The sequence below is a fragment of the Camelus dromedarius genome, chromosome 27 (assembly GCF_036321535.1).
Source record: "Camelus dromedarius isolate mCamDro1 chromosome 27, mCamDro1.pat, whole genome shotgun sequence".
NCBI lineage: Eukaryota > Metazoa > Chordata > Mammalia > Artiodactyla > Camelidae > Camelus > Camelus dromedarius.
In genome coordinates, this window is record NC_087462.1 from 1325358 (window position 1) to 1346490 (window position 21133).

The 21133-nt window shown below is 62.9% G+C and overlaps 1 protein-coding gene and 1 long non-coding RNA gene across 2 annotated transcripts; both read right to left on the reverse strand.

The window, feature by feature from the left end:
- Positions 1-626: 626 nt before the first annotated feature.
- Positions 627-12557, reverse strand: MKNK2 (MAPK interacting serine/threonine kinase 2). Its single transcript, XM_031438116.2, has 14 exons — positions 12438-12557; positions 12156-12290; positions 8730-8817; positions 8529-8630; positions 8354-8451; positions 6277-6356; positions 5989-6062; positions 5643-5747; positions 5440-5495; positions 5258-5353; positions 4641-4835; positions 3694-3858; positions 2989-3032; positions 627-2653 (listed from the first exon to the last, which is right to left on the reverse strand). The coding sequence occupies exons 2-14, from the start codon at positions 12204-12206 to the stop codon at positions 2416-2418; spliced, it is 1392 nt and encodes a 463-aa protein (XP_031293976.1). The 5' UTR covers positions 12207-12290; positions 12438-12557; the 3' UTR covers positions 627-2415.
- Positions 12558-14452: 1895 nt separating this feature from the next.
- Positions 14453-19955, reverse strand: LOC116148496 (uncharacterized). The gene is made up of 3 exons (XR_004132054.2): positions 19853-19955; positions 19469-19710; positions 14453-14527 (listed from the first exon to the last, which is right to left on the reverse strand). It is a non-coding gene; the product is annotated as an uncharacterized LOC116148496 (long non-coding RNA).
- Between the last annotated feature and the right edge of the window lie 1178 nt (positions 19956-21133).

The following is a 21133-nucleotide window of genomic DNA, read 5'->3' on the forward strand; positions in this document are numbered from 1 at the left end:
GGGATTCCTTCCCAGGCTGCTGTCCTTAACCACTGGGCTTTACTGCCCCCTCTTTGGCTTCCACCTCCAGGAAGCCCTCCCTGATCCACTCTCCCTCCCCCTTCCCCCAACAAGGGGCAGGTTTGAACTACTGGGTTTCATGCAATTACATTGTGTTGTCCAAAGGTGCCCCTCCCCTACCAAAAGCTGGTCTCCTGCCTCCCCTTGGATCTGGGACAGCTGGATGTTTGACCCTGTCTAACCCTAGCCATCGGGAGGTGATGCAGGAAGGCTTCCGAGGCCAGGACGCTCAGATCCACCCACCATGTTGTGAGGCAGCCCAAGCCACACAGGAGACCACATGAGGGCACCTGGCCATGGGTCCAGCTGAGCCAGCCCTGGCGCCCGCCCAGCCCACACCTGTGGGAGATGAGCCTTCCCAGCTGAGGACCCAGGTGTCTTGGAGCGAAGCCCACCCATGCCCTCTCTGAATTCCTGACTCACAGCATCACTGGGATGACAGAATGATTTGGAGCCACTAGGTTTGGGGCAAGGCAGCAGCCCAGCAGGACGCCGGCACAAAAACAAGTTTTTATGACTTTTATTAAATCCTTACAAAACAGAATACAAAATTCCGGCGTTGACAGTTGGTGTAAAGAAAAACTTTTTTGAGCTGTATCAGTTCACCTGGTACAGTGGAGTTAAAGTGCTTGGATGTTTTTCCCCCACTTTAAAAAAATTTAAGTTTTTTTTGTCTTTTTCACACGTTAACATTGAAACACTGCTGTTCCCCCCTTCCCCCAGCGCCAGAGCAGCCTGGGACCCAGGCCACTCATTCACAGTAACGGTTCTGACCAGTCCTCCAGCTGCACTGTCCATGTGACAGGGGGAGGAAGTGGCTGTCCCACCTTTAAAAAAAAAAAAGCTGCTCACAGCTCAGCATTCCCCAGTAAAATGGCCACGGCGCCTGCAGTGGGCGAGAGTCCATTTGTTTTTTACAAAAAGGCAGAATCCCCAGTTGCAAAATGTGGAATCACCGATGGGCGAGAAGTGATGGGGTGGGTGGCCTCCCCACCCCCGGAGTCTTTGGAAAGGCCAGTCCACAGATCCGGGCGGAAGGGGCGGGGAGGGGGCGGCGGCCCCCCACCAACCACCACGGACTGCAATAATGAGACTTGGGGGGCCCCAGAGACGGCGTCCGAGCCCCCCACGCCTCAGGAACCCCCCCCCCCCCACATTCAAGTATTCTTCGAAAACAGGGAAAGGATGTCAACTGATGTTTTAGAAAACTAACGAAACAGGACAACCAGAAGCCAGAGGGCTGTCCGGGCGGCTGCCCGCGAGGCCGGCCCAGACCCCCGCACGCCCCGGCGGCAAAAGCAAGTGTGCACGTAGAAAACGAAGCCTGTATTGCATAGTGTCTCCCGCCCGAGGCCGAAGGGCGCCAGAGTCTCCCCGAGCCCGGCGGGTCACGCGACGTCCGACTGCGGCGCGGGCGGAAGGGGCGGTTTTCCTGAAGGTGGGCGGGGCAGGAGCGCCGCCCGACGGGGGGGATTCCGCGAGACCCGGGGTGGGGGGGCTGACAGAGCTTCCACGCCAGACCCGAGGAGCGACGGGGCAGGACGTGGCCGTGGTCAGACTGAGCCCTGAGAAGGGGCACTCGGGTGCCCGGGCGGGGGTCCACGGGACCCCCGCGTTGGCTGACGGGCGCCCGCCCAGCACCCCCCTACTTCTGGAGCCACCCTCCCAGGCGGGCGGTCCTGGGGGAGAGGCCGGGGGAGGGGCCGTCAGCTGCAGCTTAAGGTCAAGGTTCGAGGAAGCCCCCAGTGGCCGTCGGCAGGGCGTCCAGTGGGCGGCGGCCATCCTGCCGCCCGCACCCAGGCTCCACTCCCGCGACAGGGGAGACCTGAGAAGCCCCCGCCCTGCCACCAGGGTGTCCGTGGGGAAGGAAGGAGCGACCGTCTCATCAAGGGGAGGTGGGGGTCAACCTGTCCCTGAAAACACTGTGCGGGCTGGGGAGGGGGCGGGCGGTCCGGCTCCGGCCCCGGAAGACGGCCACGCCCTCCTCTCCTGAGGCCCGCGGGCGGCGCGGAAGGGCCTTCACAGTACCCGGCCGGCCGGCCGGCCGGCCCGGGGGCGGCGGCGGCGGGAGGGCGCCCACCCAGCCGCACGCCGCTCCGCTCTCCTCCCCGGGCGCCGGCTTTGCTTTTAACACCATTAAAAGAAAAAAAGGAGGGTGGGGCGGGAAACAAACAAACAAAAAAAACCCAACAGCAAAAACCTTATATAAAAAGATCCCCCCCAGCTGAGCTTATTAGCGCCTCGGAATCCAGCCTGGGGGAGGGCAGCCCGCTGGTCACCCGCGGGCAATAGCTTAAAAAAACCTTTAGACTTGACGGGGGGAGGGGCGGCCTATGTACAGAGGAAAGGAGGACGTCACGCGTGGTCTCCCACCAGGACCACGGGGGCTCCGGACAGGCTGGCTCGCTGCCGCCGCTGGGCCAATTTGGACTGGGAGGGCGGGGACAGCTGCAGGCAGCGTGAGGTAGCTCGGATGACCACGGGCTGGTCCTGCCCCACCTCCTCGGCCGCGTCCTCCTCGCGCTGGGCCAGCTGCCGGTTCATGGCAATGGCCTCCGCCGCGAATGAAGTGAGGTCTTTGGCACAGCTGTTCCTGGGGAGGGGGGGTGGTGTCACCAGGGAGAGGAAGGTAGCCGCTAGCAAGTCCGCCTGATTCCCTGGGGACCCCCGGGGTCTGTGCAGTGCCCTGGAGGAGGGACTGCAGACCCCAGGAGCCCCTACCCTGGATAGGGGGGGCCTAGAACCTCCGCTGGGGTCCCAAACATGTCAGCCGGTACAAGGACACCCAGGCACTGGACGGCTTCCCCCCAACAACTTAAAAAAAGTTGTTTTTTTTTTTAATCTTTTTCAAACATCTTAACGTTTAGCACCCCCTCCTGAACTCGGGGGCTCCTCCCTCTGAGCCGGAGATCCCATTAGGGGCCTCACCTTTGCAGGACCATGGGCGTGGGCAGGGTGTTCTCCGGGGCGCACTGAAAATAGAAAGGAGAGGGGAGGCTTTAAGCAGAGGCCGGCCCTCTCTCTGAGCGCCAGGCTGGCGGTGAGACCACGAAGAGTTAAGGCGGTTCACCTGCCGGGAACTGAGCCAGGCTGGGGGAGGGGGCGTTGCGGGAGCCAGGTATGTGTGGTGGGTGGGGCCTGGGTCTCACTAAAGCCGCCCCCTCCACCTGCCCATCTGCCTTGAGCGTGGGGCCCTAGGCTTTGCTCCCCACAGGGTCCCCAGTGCCAACTTATATTTTTGGTTAAGCCCCCTGTTCTGGTGGCCTCCCTACCTGGGGTGGCAGCCGGGCTGGGACTCGACCCCTGAGCAGAAAAAACATCAAGCTCTTCTGGGATGGGTGGGGACAGAGCTCTGGACTTCGTTGGCCAGCCGCGGGTCTACCCTGGCTTGTACCCTCCTGCCCCCTGCCGACCACAGCCTGACAGTCTGTGTGAGGCCCCAGCGCCTCCAGGACACAGAGCCTGGCACCTCACTGAGAGGTAGCCCCATGCAGTCCTGATCCAACCTGGCCCCTCTGGGGCGGGGGGTCTCAAAGCTGAACCTCCAAAGGTTCTCATACCCTCTTTGGCCCCTTGGCAAAGACTGGATGGAGGCCAGTGGCCTCCCACATCCTCCCTGGGGCTCCCACTCACCCCCTGCACCCAGGGGTGCTGCAGGACTTGGGCAGCGCTCAGTCTCTGCTTGGCGTCACGGACGAGGAGCTTTGAAATGAGGTCTTTGGCAGCGAAGGAGATGTGGGCCCAGTCCTTCTCAGGAAACTCGTACTTGCCCTCCTGGATGCTCTCAAATAGCATGTTCTAGAGAGGACGCAGGACGGGGGGGTCAGCCACAGCCAGCAAGAGTCAGGGCCAAACCCCTAGCCTGGATGGGCAAGACTGATCCGGGGGAACACTGCTGAGTGACATGTTTCCACAGGGTCCCAGGCTCCACCATGCCCCACATGACCTGGGCCCAGGGAAAGGGGCCTGGGCTGGCCCCCCCAGACAGCAGGGTGGATGGAGCGCTGGGAAGTGCCCTGAGACCAGCCAGCAAGGCCGGCGACTCGGGGGGACAAGGAAGGCAAGGGCCCAGCATTCTGGGGGTGGCTGGGAGGCTGGGCGAGAGTGGCCTCTGGAGGAACTTGGTGGACTCTGTCCAAATGGGGCCCAATTTACAGAAAGGCAGCTCTGAGGGCCAGGTTCTGGGGGCCTGACCATGAATCCTGAGCCTTGCGTGGTGGGTAGAAGGCTGGAACCTGGCCACCCCAAACCATAAGCCTTGTCCCACCTCAACTCTGGGGCCCCTGACTGCTTTCTCCTATGCAGGGGGAACCCAGGAAGGTCAGAAAGGCACTTCCCTGTGGACGGAATCAGTGGTTGGAGACCAAGGGGTGCTCAGGGAGGCATACAGGGCAGGCCCTGGGAGTGGATGTGGGCGGTATGTGTGCACAAGCCAGGCCTTGGGGGCAACAGGGGATGTGTGGTCCAGCTCCCGGGGTGGGTATGTGTGCGCATGCCGAGGCAGGCCTGGAGAGGGGGTTGCACGGGGCAGGCCGGGCAGGGTGCTCAAGGGAGGCAAGCAGGCAGGCCCTCACGCGCACCTGGCATGCTGGGCAGGCCTCGCCGCGGTCCCAGCCGCAGTCGCTGCCGCAGTGGCCCACGAAGGGCGGGTAGCCGCTGAGCAGGATGTAGAGGATGACGCCCAGGCTCCAGAGGTCGCAGCGCTTGTCGTAGATGCTAGCCTCCTCGCTGAAAGCCTCCACCACCTCGGGGGCCATGTACTCGGCGGAGCCGCACTGCGGGCGGGGGCGGGGCGTCAGGGGCCGCGGAGGGGGAGGGGACGCCCCGACGGGGACTTCCCGGAGCCCGCAGCCAGACAGCCCTGCCCGACCAATCAGAGGCTGCTGAGGGAACCAGCCCCGCCCTCGCATTGCTAGCCAATCAGAGGCTGCTCAGGGAGTCGACCCCGCCCCACCCCGCCTCCGCCCAATCAACAGGTACTGGAAGCCCTCTCTACCCCACCGTGCCTGACCGCGGTCCCGCCTAGCAAGCCCGCCTGGCCAATCAGCGGCTGTTGCTAAGCGGAAGCCCGAGCCCCGCCACCTCGAGGTTACGCAACTGCAGCATGGGACCGGATCTGGGGCCAATCCGGACCTCTCCGCCCCGGCCAACCCTCCCTGCATCCCACTTGGGGCGCCCTGACCCCGCGGACCCTCACCGGGGTGAGCAGCTCGGGAGTGGAAATGGGGGAGCAGTCCCCGTTGAGTTTGATGCCACTGCCCAGATCAAAGTCGCAGATCTTCACAGGGGAGACCTGGGTGGGTTGGAGGGGGCTGTGAGGGTGGGGTCCAGGCCCTGGGGGCCCTGGCCCACAGGGAAGGGCCCCCTCGCGCCCCTCACCTGGTTGGGATGCTCACAGAGGATGTTTTCCGGCTTGAGGTCCCTGTGGGCGATGCCTGTAGGGAGAACCAGGAAACATGGAAGCAGGTCAAGGGTGGGTGAACACATCTTCCAGGAGTCGTGGGCAGGTGGACTGGGTACAAGGCTGGACACCCAGGGACCCCTCAAGCAGGTGGCCCCCTGAGCAGCCACCTACCACCCACCTTTGTTGTGCAGGAAGTCCAGAGCGCTAGCCACGTCCTGCACTACCACGCTGGCCTCCAGCTCGTTAAAGTGCCGCCGCTTGTGGATGTGGCTCAGGATGGAGCCTGGGGCCAGGCCATGCAGCAGGGAGAACACACAGGGGTCACCCCCACTGCCCAATGCCCAGCACCCACCCCACACTGGCAGGGAGGGGCCCAAAGTCCTCCAACCTAAGCTGGCATGTCGACAAAGTTCCAACCAGCCAAGGCCCCTCTGATGTGCAGGCCCCCCCCAGAAAGGTTCCCCCTGGTGGCCCTGAGCCCCCAGGCACATGCAGATCCAGCTGGAAATCCAGGCACCACATACCACCCCGCATCTTCTCAAACACCAGGTAGAAACGGTCCTCCTCCTCAAAGAACTCAATCAGCTCTAGGACGTTCCTGGGTGGCGGGCAGAGAGGCAGGAGAGGAGTGAGGCCTCCTCAGGCCTGGGTGCACCTGCAGCCCAGCCCCGGAGGGGCCTGCCTGCTCCACTCCCCCCCCCCGACCACGGGCACACAGTGGGTGCTTGCTGGGGGTGAGGAGGCTTTCAGCCTGTTCATCCACTGAAAGATGGCTCGGGGCCCAGTGCTGCGGTAAGGGTGGATCACATTACCTGTGTCCCTGGCACTGATACAACATCTCCACCTCCCGGAAAACCCTACTCCGAATATGGCCCGGCTGCTTCTCAATGATCTGAAATGATGTGGGGGGAGGGGAGACGCCAACTGGGTCAGCCAGACCCTGCACAGCCCGAGGGGCCCAGGCCAGAAACTTCCCCTGTCAGAGCTTAGACCTTTAAGCTCTGGAAAGCAGAGCTCTCATATGGGGGCCCAGAATTTACCGGAAGTCAAAATGGCGGTGTCAGCACAAATGGGGCAACGTGTTTCCCCAGAGCCGTCAAGAGGAGGGGTGAGCAGGACAGAAAAGGCAGAGAGGAGGAGCTGGGCGCCTCTCTGCCCAGCCCCAATGGCCCTGGGGCATATTTGGGGCCTGGGGCTCCCGCAAAATATCCCTCCAGAGCAGCAGGACCCTTAGACTGGGTGGCCTCCCCTCCCTGACCACTGTGCCAGCTCACACATCACCCAGGGGACTGGAAGGGCCTGGGGGTGCCTGGCTACCAGCCCAGCCATCCCACTTTTCTGAGCCCCAAATCTCATCTTCCCAGTTTCACACTAGAGCTGATGCTCCCGGTCCCATGAGCCCAAGTCTGGCCCCCTAGTGGGCACAGCCTCCCAGGACCCCAGAGCTTCAGGAAGCCAGCCAGCACTTCTGCCCCCACCCGCTCTGGCATCCAGGTGCTCTAAGGCGGAGGGTCTGGGCCCATCCCCTAGGGGCTCCCCTAGCCACCTGGCTCACAGAGCAGTGGGGTCAGAGGGGGCCTGCCAGTTCTCCCCCAGCAACTGCTGGGGGCCTCCTCCCGGGCTGGGCCTTGGGCCTCTCTCACAGTGGGGGCAGGCGGCTGGCGGTCAGGCTGGGTCACACCGTGCCTGGGGCTCCCTGCCCACCAGCAGCCCGGGGGAGGGATGTTCCACTGGCCAGGCTCCAGCAGCAGGTGGCCACGTATGTCCACTGCCACCAGGGCTAGACCACCACCCTAAGCACTGTCCCACCTGTCTACCTGCCCACAGAGGAGCAGAACCACCAGGCTGCAGCCAGGGCTCCTTGAGATAATGCCGCCAGCCTCTCCCTTCTGGAGTAAACTGACCCTCATCCGTCCTGTGGGGATGTGGCTAGGGCCCCCACCTCACAGAGGAGACTGCGGTCCTCTTGAGGGGGACAGCCTTTGGGGAAGGCACACGCAGTACAACTGACCCGAGCCCTCTGAGCCCGGTGTCCCCGCCTGCCAGAGGAACAGAAGCCAGAAGCCCAGCAGGACTCTCAGGAGGAGGGGCTCCGAGGGACACTGACGGTGCAGAAAGTGCTGGATGCCAGGTGACCAGTTCTCCAATGCCATCACCCACCCGGTCTGGGCGCTCCTAGTGGGTGGGGACCACAGCCACCCTGGTCACTGTACTTCCGCCTGGGCCTGAGGCTCCCAGCCAGCCCTGTTTGCCAGGGAGCACCTGGCCTGCCTTCCTGGGCAGCCAGCCACCTGTGACCCCACCCAGCCCAGAGGCAGGGTCACGAGGTAAGCTGGAAGGCTTCTCGGAACACAGGGTCTGGCCGCCCAGCCAGGGCACGCAGGCCATGTGGCCACAGCCCAGGTCAGAGACAGCATGGGGTGCATGGGGGCTGTTGCAGGCCCACCCTGTCCTCCCCTGATGCTGAGCTCCCCTGGGCCCCCGGCACGGCACTGCCTCTCCACCTCTGTGACCGACATGGTGTGGCATTTGTCATCCCCGGGGACAGGCCTGGCCTGACCGACCCAGCAGGTGAGCGTCGGCCCTGACCGAAGCCCCCAGTTCTCGGCGGCACCCCCGGCACCAGGTCCTTGGCTACTCAAACGGGAAGCCACCCCTTGTGGTCACTTCCCACCCAGCCTCAGGGCCTCAGCCCAGGCAGACCTGAATTCCCAGGGGTGGCCTGAGTCACTGGCCTTGGGGCCATTTTTAGACACCAGTTTTCCCCGGCGGCTGGTCTGGCAGCCCAGATGCCAGCTCTCCTCCTCCTGTCACCCCTGGCCAGGCCTGACCCCAGGTGCTGCTGAGCAGAGGCCAGAGACGCTGCCCCGGTGCCAGGGCTGGGCTCACCTTGACGGCGTACTCCTGGTTGGTGATCAGGTTGACGCAGGTCTGCACGCGGGCGTGGGCACCCTCCCCCAGCACGTCCTCCTGCAGCTGGTAGACGTCTGCAGAGCAGGGGCAGTCAGGGCTGCCCAGGCCACCTCGCCTCCCGCCATCCCCGCCCCACCGAATCCACTCTCACCTTCGAACCTGCCTGAAAAGCTATCAGTGGCCCGGCACCTCTTCTTCTTCTTGCCTCTCTTCTTGGCATCGGGGATGTCGATGGGCTGGCTCGCGGGCATGTCTGCCAGGAGACCCAGAGGTGAGCCCAGCCAGCTCAGGGGGTGGCCCCTGCACCCCCAACCCCACCCCAGAGGCATGCCCTTCCCTCCCAGCCCCTCACCAGGGCGGGTTGGGCACTCCAGGCTGAAGTCAGTCTCCCCGTGATGAGCCTGGTCTAGGGAGAAGGCCAGCTCAAAAGGATTCTGCCCCTGCAGGAGAGGAGAGAGCTCAGGCCCCAACCCCCACTGCACGCCCCACCACCGTCCACACACTAGTGGGCAGAAAGTCTGACTCTGCCTGACCACAAGGAAATGGATCTTTTGCCCCCAGCCCAGGGCCCTTGGGGCCTCTGGCGAGGGGGCGCTGTCTCCCAGGCCAGAACTGAGTCAGCATGGGGCCCAAGCCACGCCTTAAGCCTCAGTCTGCACACCTGTAGGATGGGGCCAGCACCAGTGCCCAGCCGACCTCCTGTGCCAGCGAGGGGATCAAAGGCTGTTGGATAGCCAGTGGGAGGGAGTGCGTCATCAGCTCCCCTGGGGCAGAGCTCCCAGCAAGGCGGCCCTGCCTGCTTTCCCATGGCCTCCTGGCCTGTTTCCCCTCTGTGAAGTGGGGCAGCAGGGCCCCCCACGCCTCATGCTGCCCTCTCCTCCCCACTGAGCTTCCTGCCCTGATGCTTCTCCCCACCACACCTCTGCCCCTGAAAGTGTATGTGCACGCCCCGTCCCCCCAGCTCTGTGTGTCGCCTCAGCCCTCACTTGTCTGCTTCCAGGTCCCCACAGCCAAGACCCAACTGCAGGGGCTCACGGGAAAGGCACCCATGGGCTCCAATGTGAGCACCGGGCCGTTCCCTGCCCAGCCCTGCCCCGGCCACCCCCAGACACCCCAGGGGGCAGACCCTCACAGGCCCTGATACCCAGCTAAGAAAGCAGCCTTGTTGGGGAGGATGCTGCTTAAGGTCTCCCCACCCTGCCACGGCCAGGGGAAGTAGGGGCGGGCTCAGGACCCTACCCTGGGAACAGAGGGAGCCAGGGCTCCTCCAGACAGATGTTGGGGGGGATAAATATATCTCTGCAGGCCAGACCCAACTAGAGGACTGGAAACCCCCGACATGAGAGTGAGGTTTTAAGGCTGGGACACTGAAGCCCCACCAGCTTCTTCTAGGAGTTAACCCTAATTTAGATCCTCCATCCAGGTGGACCAGGTGGCCAGGGCCTCAGGTGGGCGTGGGGGGCCTGCACACAGAACAGTGGTGCCAGCACTGATGCAAGATGACCTGGACCAAGTCACTGGGCCTTGGGACAGCTGGAGCCACGGCTCTGGCAGGAGATCCACCCAATAGAGAAGGAACTCGAGGAGAGCCCAAGGGAGACCCCTGAGGGGCCTACTGGCAGAAGGGGCTGGGCCAGATTCCTGCAGACAGGAGGCCCAGAAGCCAGTCCGGCAGCAGAGGGGCAGGCAGAGGTCAGAGGGAGCGGCTGAAAAACAGGCGTGGGCCCTCGTGGCCTCCCCACCCACCCTGCAGATAGTTGCTAGGAGGCACGGCGGGTAGGGTAGGGAGGAAGGAGGTGCCCCAGCCAGCCTGTGGCCTCGGCCACCATGCCCTGCGCCCGCCTGCCGAGGGTCTGGCCCCCACACAGAATCAGGCACACAGCTGTGCCAGCACCAGCGACCAGCGCTCCGATAAGGCTCAGTCCAGGGGTGTCTGGAGGTGCCAGGTGACTACCTGCTCCCGGGAGGAGGGGCCCCAGGGAGGCAGTGTAGGGGTGACTAGGAGGGAGGGTGAATGTGAGGCTTGGGGTTAGCACCAGCGATGGTGGTACCAGCTACACTACCTCGGCCCAGTGGCCTCAGCCGCGGGCCTGACCAGCATTCGAGGAGGGATGCGGGAGGAAGCTGCCCCAGCTTGTGAGACCATGTAAGGGTGCCAGAACCCCACAGCCTTGTCCCAGCCTCCAACTCAGAGAGCTGGACCTGGAGAGAAGGGGCAGCCAAGCTACCAAGGTGAAGGGACACTAGGCACAGCCAGCTCCTGTGTCCTTGTCACCATGTGCATGGGGACCTAAAACAAGTGCCTACTCTTTTCAAGCTTCTACTTTCCTATCTTCACAAGGGGAAGATACAGCGGAGACACCTGGCAGACACACCTCCCTCTGCACTGCAGCCAGGCTGAGGGGAGGGAGGGGAGGTAGGGGAGGGAGGTAGGGGAGGTAGGGGAGGTAGGGGAGGGAGGGGCCCCAGCCCACGGGAACCCCCAACTGTGGTGGGAGGAGACTCCTGGAGTGGCTGGCCCCTGGCCTAAGAGCCAGGACTCCCCATCCACTGTCCCTCCTGCCTCCCTCGGGACTCCCAAAGTCCCACCTCAGCTCAGGGCTGTCCGGTGGCCTGCAGAGGCCAGCCCGTAGTACCAGGCAGTGTGGCCAGGCAAGGCCCCGGGCTGGCTGCAGGCCTCCAGTCAGCAGGCCTTGGCAGGAGGTAGCTGGCACCATCCAGAAAGTTTGAGTTTGTTTTGGCCATTGAGCTGGCCCCACACACTGACCCCATCTCGGCTCCAGCCCAGCCGCAGGAGGAGAAAGACCACCGCCAGTGATGTCTCAAGTCCACCCTGCTCCCACCTAGCCCCAAATACTTGAGCATGCCAAAGCTGTGGCTGCCCCAGGGAGGGAAGCGAGGATGACAGGCATGTGGGCAGGGGTGGGGCGACGGCCCAGGACGCTGGCTGGACAGGCCTGGGAATTTTAACCCAAACAGTCTCAGCTCACTCCTCCCATCCTGGCGTGCAGTTCGCCCGTAGGTACGTACATACAGACACGCATACACCCACACACTCATACACATGCACGCACACACGCGCGCACACACGCCCAGATCCTGCCTTCTCTACGGGGCAACAGGTCCCTGCCCCAGGAGGCCCAGGGACGCCATTACATAACATGGCCAGCAGGGTGGGGTGGCCGGGGCTGCTGACATCACTGCGTCCCCTGGGCCAGGCCCTGTGGGGCCCCTGCCTGGCACCTGCCCGGCCCCCTAGACTCACTCATCTGAGACAGGACTCGGTTGCCACAGCTGTGGGGCTGCTGCAGAAACTTCCCGCTCTGACAGGAAATAGCACTTGGGCCTGGGGTGTCTGGGAGGTGCAGGGCTGGGAGGGCATCCAATCCACTGCCCCATTCTGCAGACCACCTAGGAGGGTATGGGTGGGCGCCTGCAGCCCAGCCTGGGGTTCCTGGAGGAAGGACCCCACAGGCCCCAGGGCGCTGGGGACAGACTGTGGCCTGCTGAACCCCGCCACAGCAGCACGAGCCTGGCTGAGGTATGCAAGACACACAGGCAGGGGCTCCTCAGCCTCACCTGGGGCTCCTGGAAGAAAGAGCCCACAGGCTCCGGGGTGCTAGAGACTAACTATGGCCCGCTGACCGCCCCGTCGCCCCCGCCCAATGCACAGCAGGCCTGGGCAACCCCATGCGCGGGACAGAGGGCTGGTGCCACCGCCACACCGGCCACTCCGGTTGTCCAGCCCGGGGCGCCCCCAAACCGATCCGGCCCTCACCTTGAACGAACGGTGAAAGCCCTGAAGTTCGGCTGTTTTCTTCTGCACCATCTTCTGTCCGGGCCCCGCCAGCGGGGGAGGGGACGCGGGGCCCGGGGGGCGGCCCGTGGGCGGGGGGCGGCCGGGGAGGGGACCCTGTGGGCGGGAGCAGACAAAGGAGGGCGTTGAGTGGCCGAGGCCGGCGCGCTGGGAGCCCAAGCCAGGACTGCGAGGCTCCGTGGGGCCCGATCCCTGCGCCAGGGTCCGGGCCGGGCCAGGCCGGGGTCGCGGGGCCGCCCTCACCGGGGTCGGGCTCGGGCCGGGGCCGCAGTGCCGCCGCCCGAGACGCGCAGCCCGGACCCCGCTGCGCGGACCGCGCGGGGAACAGCAGCGCCGCCACGGCCGCCGATGCCACCGCCGCCACCGCCACCACCGCGGACTCCCCCGCCAGGGCCGCCACCGCCGAGAGGAGCCGGGCGCGCCGCGTCGCCGCCGCCTTTATAGGCCGGCTAGGCCCCGCCCCGACGCAGACCCCGCCCCTCAAGGCTCCGCCCACGCGCGCTCGGCGGAGGCGGGGCTGGAAGGCCGCTCTGGCCGCGGGGCGTGTCTGTGCGCCTGCGCTGTGAGATGCGCGGGGCTCGGCGCGCTGGGCCAGGGAGGGATCCTGGCTGGCGCGGGCGGGGCTGCCGGAGGCTCGGGGAGGCCTGCAGGAGACTGGCATTGAGCCGGAGCCCGGCCCTGCCCTCTGGCAACAACCCCAGTCAGTCGGCCGGGGCCTAGGAAACACTGACTCCTTTGGGCGACGCCCCTGGTCTAGAACCTGCCATGGCTCCCTCATTCATCTCTCTGCTTTAGGCTCTGCCATGGCTCTCTCTCCTTTCAACTCCCCAGTCCTGGCCCCAGCTGTCTTGCAGGTGCACCCCAACAGGCTTAGAGGCCCAGCTGCCTTCCCAGTTTGCTCCCGAAGAGTTCACCCGATTGTTGGACGGAAAAAGGGACTACAGTAGGGGGTAGGGACTGAGATCTGTGAAGGACTGTCCCTCAGTGCTGCAAAGGAGCATTTCCACTGACTGATGGAGAAAAAGCCTGAGGGATGGGGGCTACTAGGACAGGAGGCAAAACAGCCCCATTTCGGCTGGGGCCCCTGACCCTGGCTCTGAGAGAATCAGCAAACTTCTTGTCCCCGCAGCCCCGTGGTGCATGGTCCTCAGACCCGGTATCTAGACACTTAGGCATGCAGAGTGGACTGTCCTCCCTCCCATCCAGGACCCAGCCTGTCTTTCCAGAGGCTTCCTACCACCCACTCCCAATTGTCCTCCAACCAGGCCTGAGCTGGATTGTTCCCTTCTCTGTAAGTCTGCCTCTGTGTGCTATCCCCCAAGGCCACAGCTCAGGCCACAGGAACTGTGAGGCCTTACTTCAGCTAGCTCCAGGGGAGGGACCCACAGGGAAGTCCCCAGCCAGCCCCTGCCTTCCCCTGCCTGGTATGTGTGTGTGGACACACGTTGGCTCCAGGTGCCTGGTGTGGGGCTGCTAGACCTGCCTGCCCAGGGCAAGCCTCAGGCTCCCTCCTCCTCACCCCTAGCCATTTCCTCACCTGGCTGTCCCCTCCCACCCATGCCTCTGGAGCCAGGGCCCTCTCTGGTGTGCACCGTCACCTGCAGGTCTTCGTGTGCTTCTGGATGGTGAGAGTGGGGACAGATGGGCCACTGCCCCGCCCCAGAAGCCCAGCTCTGAGAAAGCCCAGAACCTCCCACTGCTGGTCCAATACCCAGTACAGGGCCTGGCACACACACAGGAAATGCTCACTGAATGTTGCTGCAGAGAAAGGATGTCTTTAAGCATGTGTGCATGTCTGTGCGCATGCATATAGGGGTTGTGTGAGTGTATGAGCTTCCTGAGGCCGCTTCTGGAGACGTCTGAAATCAAGATGTCAGCAAGGCTACACCCTTTCTGAAGCCTGTAGGGGAGGCTCCTTCCTGCTTCTTCAAGCTCCTGGTGGTTCCTGGCAATCCCTGATGCTCCTTGACTGAGAGCTCCATCGCCCCATCCAGCATCGTCTTCAAGTAGCCATCTGTGCTCTTGTCTCCAGTGGTGTCTCTTCTCTTGTCAGGACACCCATCACTGCCTTAAAGCCATTGTAATCCAGTGCAACCTCATCTTAATTTGATTACACCTGCAAAGACCTTATTTACAGAAATACGGAAATGTCCTGTTCACAGGTCCCAGGGGTTGGGACACAGACACATATTTCTGGAGGAAACAGTGCAGCCTAGACAGTAAGGGAAACCATTTTCTGGCGTGTGGTGGGGACTCATCCGTCTCCTGGCGCAGGCGTCCAGCGCAGTCCGTCTTCCTGTGTGGACCCTGGTGGGGTTGCCAGTCATGCTGACCTTGAGGAACAGAAATGAACTGTGATCTTGGCCCAGGGGCCATCTTTCTAGGCCTAGCCAAGCTCAAGTCATTGGCAGCCTGATTAGGAGCTCGGCCATTGGGGGCAGATTTGTTCCCAAAGCCAGAAGCCGGGCCAAGCCCCAGGCTCTGGTCAGAGGGGCTGCCTTACACTCTGCAGCCCCAGCAGGTGGTCTCTTCTTGGGCCCCGTGTTGCAGGTGGGGAAACAGGGAGCTCAGACGTGGGGAGATGGCCCCACCTCTGTGGTCCTTCCTCCCAGTTCTCACCTTCAGCCCTGCTGACATCTGGGGGGGTCCTGGGCACTGTGGGGAGTTGAGCACCACCCCTGCCCCCACCCAATGCCGGGAGCCCCCGAAGTCGTGACAACCACAGATGTCTCCAGACATTGCCCAGTGTCTCTGAAGGGGACAGGATCACCTCCTGGGTGGGAACCAGTGTTTCTGTGCACGGGGTGAGCCGAGTCCTGCAAGCCCCCACCCTGTGCGTGAGGAGGGTGGTCGCCAAGGGGGCACTTGTGTGAGTTCTGGGAGGGTTTTGGTGCACACATGGGCCCTCCAACATGGGTGGGGCCATGCATGGGTGTGCATACACATGGGCTTCTGTGCTGGTAACATGAGTGCTTGCACATGTATGTGTCCACGGGCGCATACAGTTGACACACAACCCCCAGAACAGGACAGGCTGCAGACCCCCAGGTGCACCTGCGACCCCAGAGCCCTAGGATTGGCCTGGGTTGTGGGCACCTGTGGGCCAGGCTCAGCCCCAGCCCCTCCTGCACTGGGGGCGGGGGGTGGGGGAGGGACCTCTGTGCTTAGCCTGTGGCTCTCTGGCCTTAGCCCTGTCCAGCTGCAGGCTGATTCCTGTCATCTTCCTCGAGGGCAGCCCTATTTACAGCCCAAGCTCTCAGAGGTGCTGGGCATGTGGTAGCTGGGAGGTACAGGGGTCTGGCCACTCTGCCCACCTCACCTGGGCCCCCAGCAGTCTTGCCTGCCTCTAGGAGGGAGACCCCTCCTGCTCCAGGGAGGGAGGGACCTGCCAAGCAGGTGAAGCAGAAAACCTGGCCCCTGGCCCCCACTCCTGCTGCCTGCCGGGTTTCTCCATCTTTCTAAAGCACAGTCAGGGCTGCGGCAGTGACAGTCAGCTGGGGGCAGGTGCAGCGGGGCAAAGGACAGACACAGAGCTGGTGGGCAGGACAGGCAGGGTCCAGGACAAGGATATTCCCCCACCCAAAGGATGCCAGGGGAGGTGACCAGCCCGGGATGCAGGCTCAGGATTGCCCTGGGGGCCCAGAGTCAGGAGGCACTGGCCTGAAAAAGGAGGACCAGCAGGAAATGAGGGGGTGGTGGGTTCCCTGGCTCCACGGCCCTTCCCTCCCCTCCCTGCTGCAGCTCTACCCCTACTTCCCTTGTGGCACCCTAGGGGGAGAGGAAGAGAGGAGTTCTGGCCCCCATCTCCTGCCCCAGTTACAGAGGGGGCGTGGCTAGCCTTCGGCCAAGGTGCAGGAAGCCAGCTCTCTCAGAGGTGCCCCGTCCAGCTCCTGAGACTCTTGGCCAATGTTGTATGTGGGGTCTCCCTCAAACCCCAGAGACGACACCAGGCATGTCCTGACTCTGAGCCCCAGGGCCTCTGCCTCCCTCTGCCTCTGAGGAGCCAGGATTCCGGCTGGCTAAATGGGTGGTGTCTACTATGACCACCTCCTCCTCTGCCTGGCCAGGCAGCTGGAGCCCTGGGACCCTGGGGGCTCAGCTGTGCGGAGCTCACCTCCTGGGCAGCATCCAAGGGGCCCCAGGACAGCTTGGGGCCTCCAAGTCCTGCATGCAGAGCTTCCAGACTTAGCAAATAAAAATATAGGGCTCCCAGTTAAATTTGAATTTCAGACAAATAATTTTTCAGTGTAATTCCCATGCATAAGTATATCCAAAACAATTATTCCTTGTTTATCTGATATTCAAATTTAAATGGGCGTCCTCTGTTTTATCTGGCAACTCTACCAGAGGGTGACGGTAAAGACCTTTGCCCCCAACATTAAAAAAGACACCAGGTAGAGGTTGTAGCTCAAGGGAATGCTTGCACAAGGTCCTGGGTTCAATTCCCAGCACCTCCATTAATAAATAAATAAACGAACCAAGTTACCTCCCCCCCAATATTTTTTTTAAAGGACACCAGTTTGGTGTGAGTGTGAGTATATTGGTGTGTGGGGCAGACTCTGTGCGCAGATGGGAGTGGAGTGGAGGTTTGTGGCCCCAGCACACCCCCACCAGCATGTGCGGACTCCAGAGAGCAGGAGATGCGCATGCTCAGGGCTGGGCACCATGCAGCCGGTGCTGGGACCACTACAATAGCCTCACAGGCCTGTGCCTTTTGGGGAGGGCTTGGCTTGGCTTGGCCCCTCCCTCCTCTGCTCAGAGCCAGGTCCCTGAGGTTCAGAGGGGGCACAGGGCTGGTGGGAGAACACTGAGCTGTTGCAGGCAGAGGCTATCCCAGTACAGCTCCTGCGTTAGGGTCACGGTGCTGGAATCAGGGTTGGGTCGGCACGTGGGGCTGGGGTGGCTGTGGGCATAAAGGGCAGGTGGAGTTAGAATCCTGGGCTGGCACCCAGCCTGGCCTGGATCCCGTCTGCATGTTCCCCCGAGTCTGGACACCCAGGGACAGGAACCACAAGCCCCAGGTCTTATCAAGTCTGAGAGAAGTGAGGGTCACAGGCAGGATCACCACTAGGCCCCTGCTGGGCTGGGGCCTCTGGCCGTGGGGCCCAGTGGCAGGAACATCTGATGCAAGGGGCTGTAAGTGCCCCTTCCTACTGGCTGACTCACGGCCCGCTCCATTCCAGTGGCTCAGCAGTCCTAGGGACGGAGCCAGGCCCGCTGTCCTCTGTGGGGGTGGGGGGAAGGGAAGCAGGGGCGGGTGTGGCCAGGAGCTCCAAGCTAGCTCGCTGGCCCGGCTGTGGGTGTCTCAGCAGCCGTGGGGCCTGCCTTGCTGTGATGGCAGGCGGAGGCGGGGTTTTGGGGGGCTGTGTAGCCTCCCTGGGGTCAGTCACTAAAAGTCTCCGAGGGAGCCATGGGGTGGGGGTGGGGCCTGGGCGGTGCTGGCCCAGCAGATGTCCAAAGGCCACCACTCTGCTCCAGTGACTGGGGACAGGGAACTTGGCTTATCATTCTTTCTCTCTGCCCCACTGTCCAAGGCAGCAGACACCAGGTGGCTCTCCCACTGCCAGCTGACCTGCTCCCCAAGAGTGACCCAGCAGCATGTACAACAGCCCTTAGTTTTGACAAGGGTGGGGGCTTTCCCCGGAAACTGTGGCTATGAAATCTTACATGGCAGAAGGGACTTTGTGAATAAGATTAAGGGCCGAGAGATGGGGATCCTGGATTTGGGGGGGCAGGTGGTATCATCACAAATGTCCTTATAAAACAGAGGTGGGAGGTCAGAGTCAGAGACAGGAGATGCTGTGCTCCTGGCGGTGAGGATGGAGGGAGGGGCCGCGAGCCAGGGATGCGGCGCCTCTAGAAGCTGGGAAAGGCTGATTCTCCCCTAGAGCCTCAGGAGGGACCTGCCCTGCCCAGGCCTGGATTTAGCCCCATGATACCCAAATCGGACTCGACCTCCAGGCCTGTCACAGAATAAATTTCTGTTATTTTGAGTCCCTAAATCTGTGGTAATAGGTTACAGCAGCCCTAGGAGGCTCATATAAAGCCCCGAGGCATCCCAAAGTTTCCATTTAGCAGATGAGCAAAATGAGGGAAGTCCAGCCAGGGCAGAAGGAGGCCAATCAATCCCGGTTTTCCAGCCAGGGCCCCTGATGGCGCTGGGACAGGGGCGATTGGTTCAGGGGGCCGACACGTCTCGCAGCCTGGACTCCTGAGCCCAGTGTCTGCTGACCTGCTGAAGGCTCCTGAGGCCGCTGTGGCCAGAGGCGGGGCGGGGTTCCGCCTGACCACGGGGCTGGTCCAGGGACCATGCTCCAGGAATGTCCTCCCCCGGGGTTGGATTTGCTTGTGCTGCTAAATGCTCGAGCCGATCTGCTGCCAGGCGTGTGACCCGGCGCCTTTGAACCCTCCCCGCCCTCTGCAGCGGGACGCCAGCGGCGCCCAGCCCGTTCCCACGCCATGACCCCCGCCAGGCATGCGCTCCCCCGGCGCCTCCTCCCCATTCGCCTAGCGGGGCCTCCCGGGGCGCCCCTCGTCGGCTGCCCTGGGGTGACGGTCGGCGGGGGTCGGTGGCAGAGGGGAGCCGTGGAGGGGAGGGTCCGAGCCAGATGCCCTGGGGATCCGGGCGGCAGCGCTTGCGCCCTGGCTCTGGCGCGGCCCCTCTGCCCCGCGACAGGAACCGGTTGCCTGGGAAATGCGTTTGCGTCACCGAACCTGGCGTAGCGCCTGGGCTCCCAGGAGTGGGAGGCGGGGCCCTGGCTCTGGGCCAATAGAATTCCAGGGACCAGACGTGAGGGGCGTGGCCGAGGCTTGCTCTCAGGCCAATGGGATTGTTGTCGAGGCCGCGCGAGGAGGACCATGTCCCTTTTAAAGGGACAGCGCGCATTTCACAGCGTGGGGCATGGCTCCCTGTTCGGGGAGAAGGGCACGCAGAGGATTAGGGGGTCCGCGGGCCCGGACCACAGGTCTCCCTGAGTTTCAATTTTCTCAGGCGCACGTAGCAAATGAGCGGGGGCGACACATCCAGAGCCCGCAGCTCCCTCGAAGGGACCCCGTGCATGTGTGCAGTGCTGCGGTTTACACCTGGACCCCAGGCAGCACCCTTCCCACCGCCCTCCCATCCCAGGATCACCCACGCCTCGCGGCTTTGGGGAGAGCCTGTCCGCCAGAAGAGCATAGAGCATACCGCAGCTGGGGGTCGCATCTGTCCTCCAGCCTGGTCCTCTGCACCCACCCATCCTCCCCAGGGGCCAGGAAACATCCCTTACAAGGACCTTTCCTCCATCTGTAGGTCCGGGAGGTTGTGTCCGCTGTCCTCGGGTGTTGATGCCCTGGTACTATCCCCACTGGCCCTCTGTTCACACAGTGGAAAGCAAAGGAGTTTGGTGGTGAGGGTCTGTTTCCTGTGGATTTTGGGGGGCAATGGCCTCTCTGGATGGGCCCTCCTCTCCACTGTCAGATGGTCCAGGTCAATAAAACACAGATCAGGGGTAAGAAGTGACATCGGCCCAGAGACCTGGGGAAGAGAGGGACAGTTAGCTGGGCAGAGCCCCTGGTCCATGGCAGGCTTTGGGATGTGGCCCCAGCTTCCCTCTAGTGGTCCCTTTTCCTGTACTTCCATCACCCCCCCTACCCCAGTGCCCTTGGACACCACTAACCTGGGCTGTCCTGCTTTGGTCCTTGTCCCCTGGTGATGTAAGACATTAGCTTTAGGGAAAACTGGATTGGGGGCATCCAGGAACTTGCAGTACAACTTTTGCAACTTTTCTGTAGGTCTGAAACTGACCCATAAAAGATGACCTGTGGGTACAAGCGTGGCGTTCTGAGGTGTGGAGCAGGACATGTCTCTGAGGTTCCTCAGCCTCCAGCTTTTCTGGAAGCAGTCTTTCCTGCCTCCAGGCAGGCTATGCTCAGGGATGTCTGGCTTTGGTCTGGGGGGCCAAGGCCACCTCCCAATTTGCTGTCCATGGTCTCCACACTCTCCCGGGGGCCCCAGACAGGGGGAAGTTTGTCCCACGTGTCCAGGATTCTTTGGGGGTTTATGGGGGGTACCCGTGGCGTGGGCTGTCTCCTGGGGGCCAGCATGCTGCGCTGCTGGTGGTGAGGGTGGAGGAAGGGGCCGCGAGCCAGGGATGCGGCGCCTCTAGAAGCTGGAAAAGGCAGGACCCGATTCTCCCCTGGAGACTCCGGAGGGACCCGCCCTGCCCATGCCTGGATCTTAGCCCTGTGGGACTCCTGACCTCCAGGACTGTGAGATGATAAATGTGTGTGGTTTTAAGCCACCAAGTTTTGGTGATTCATCACAGCCACTGCGGGAAACCAACATGCCCTCACCCAGGCAGATGTGAAGGGCTGAGTGCAGAGCTGTCTGTTGCTGCTGTGATAGACTGGCGTGGCTTCTGGGTGGCTTCTGGAGCCTGGAATGACGGACGAGTACACTTGCTTGACAGAGGGTGGGATGGGTCCCCCTGTTCTGGTCCTTTCCTGGGGAGCTCACTATGGCCCCCGAACAGAGCCAGAGGAACGGGCAGGGAGAACTGCTCGCGCAAAGCAAGGACATGGGTGGGACGGCGGTGGAAGGATAGTGGCCCAGTAAGTGTGGGGCATCCCGAGGCCGCCTCCCTGTGTCAGGACACACCGCATACCTTGCTCTTTGAGGTCAGGACCAGGGCCCTGTGCCTGGCCAGAGGGAGGTGTTTCCAGCAACTTGGTAAGTTAAGGCTGGGCGTCCTGGGCAGCGGGGGATGGGGAGGGGTGGCCACCAGACTCCAGCTCCACTGTCCAGTGAAGGGCTGGGAGGGCCAAGTGTCCCCAGGGAGATTCAGGTCCACCCTCAGCATCTGCCGGATCCCTGGGCCAGGCAGTGGAGGGACTTGATGGCCTGGCGGCTGTGGGGACTGGCCTCCCCCCAATCTCTTTGCCCAGTGGCCTTCCTGGGA

What these genes read in the sequence shown, in the direction of transcription:
- MKNK2 (XM_031438116.2), bottom strand. Translation starts at nt 12,206, where the DNA reads ATGGTGCAGAAGAAAACAGCCGAACTTCAGGGCTTTCACCGTTCGTTC. An exon ending in TCTGTGAGCATCCCAACCAG is followed by an intron (nt 5,354 to 5,439) that starts GTGAGGGGCGCG and finishes CAACCCACCCAG; the next exon opens with GTCTCCCCTGTGAAGATCTG. An exon ending in ACGCCCATGGTCCTGCAAAG is followed by an intron (nt 2,654 to 2,988) that starts GTGAGGCCCCTA and finishes CCCCCTCCCCAG; the next exon opens with GAACAGCTGTGCCAAAGACC.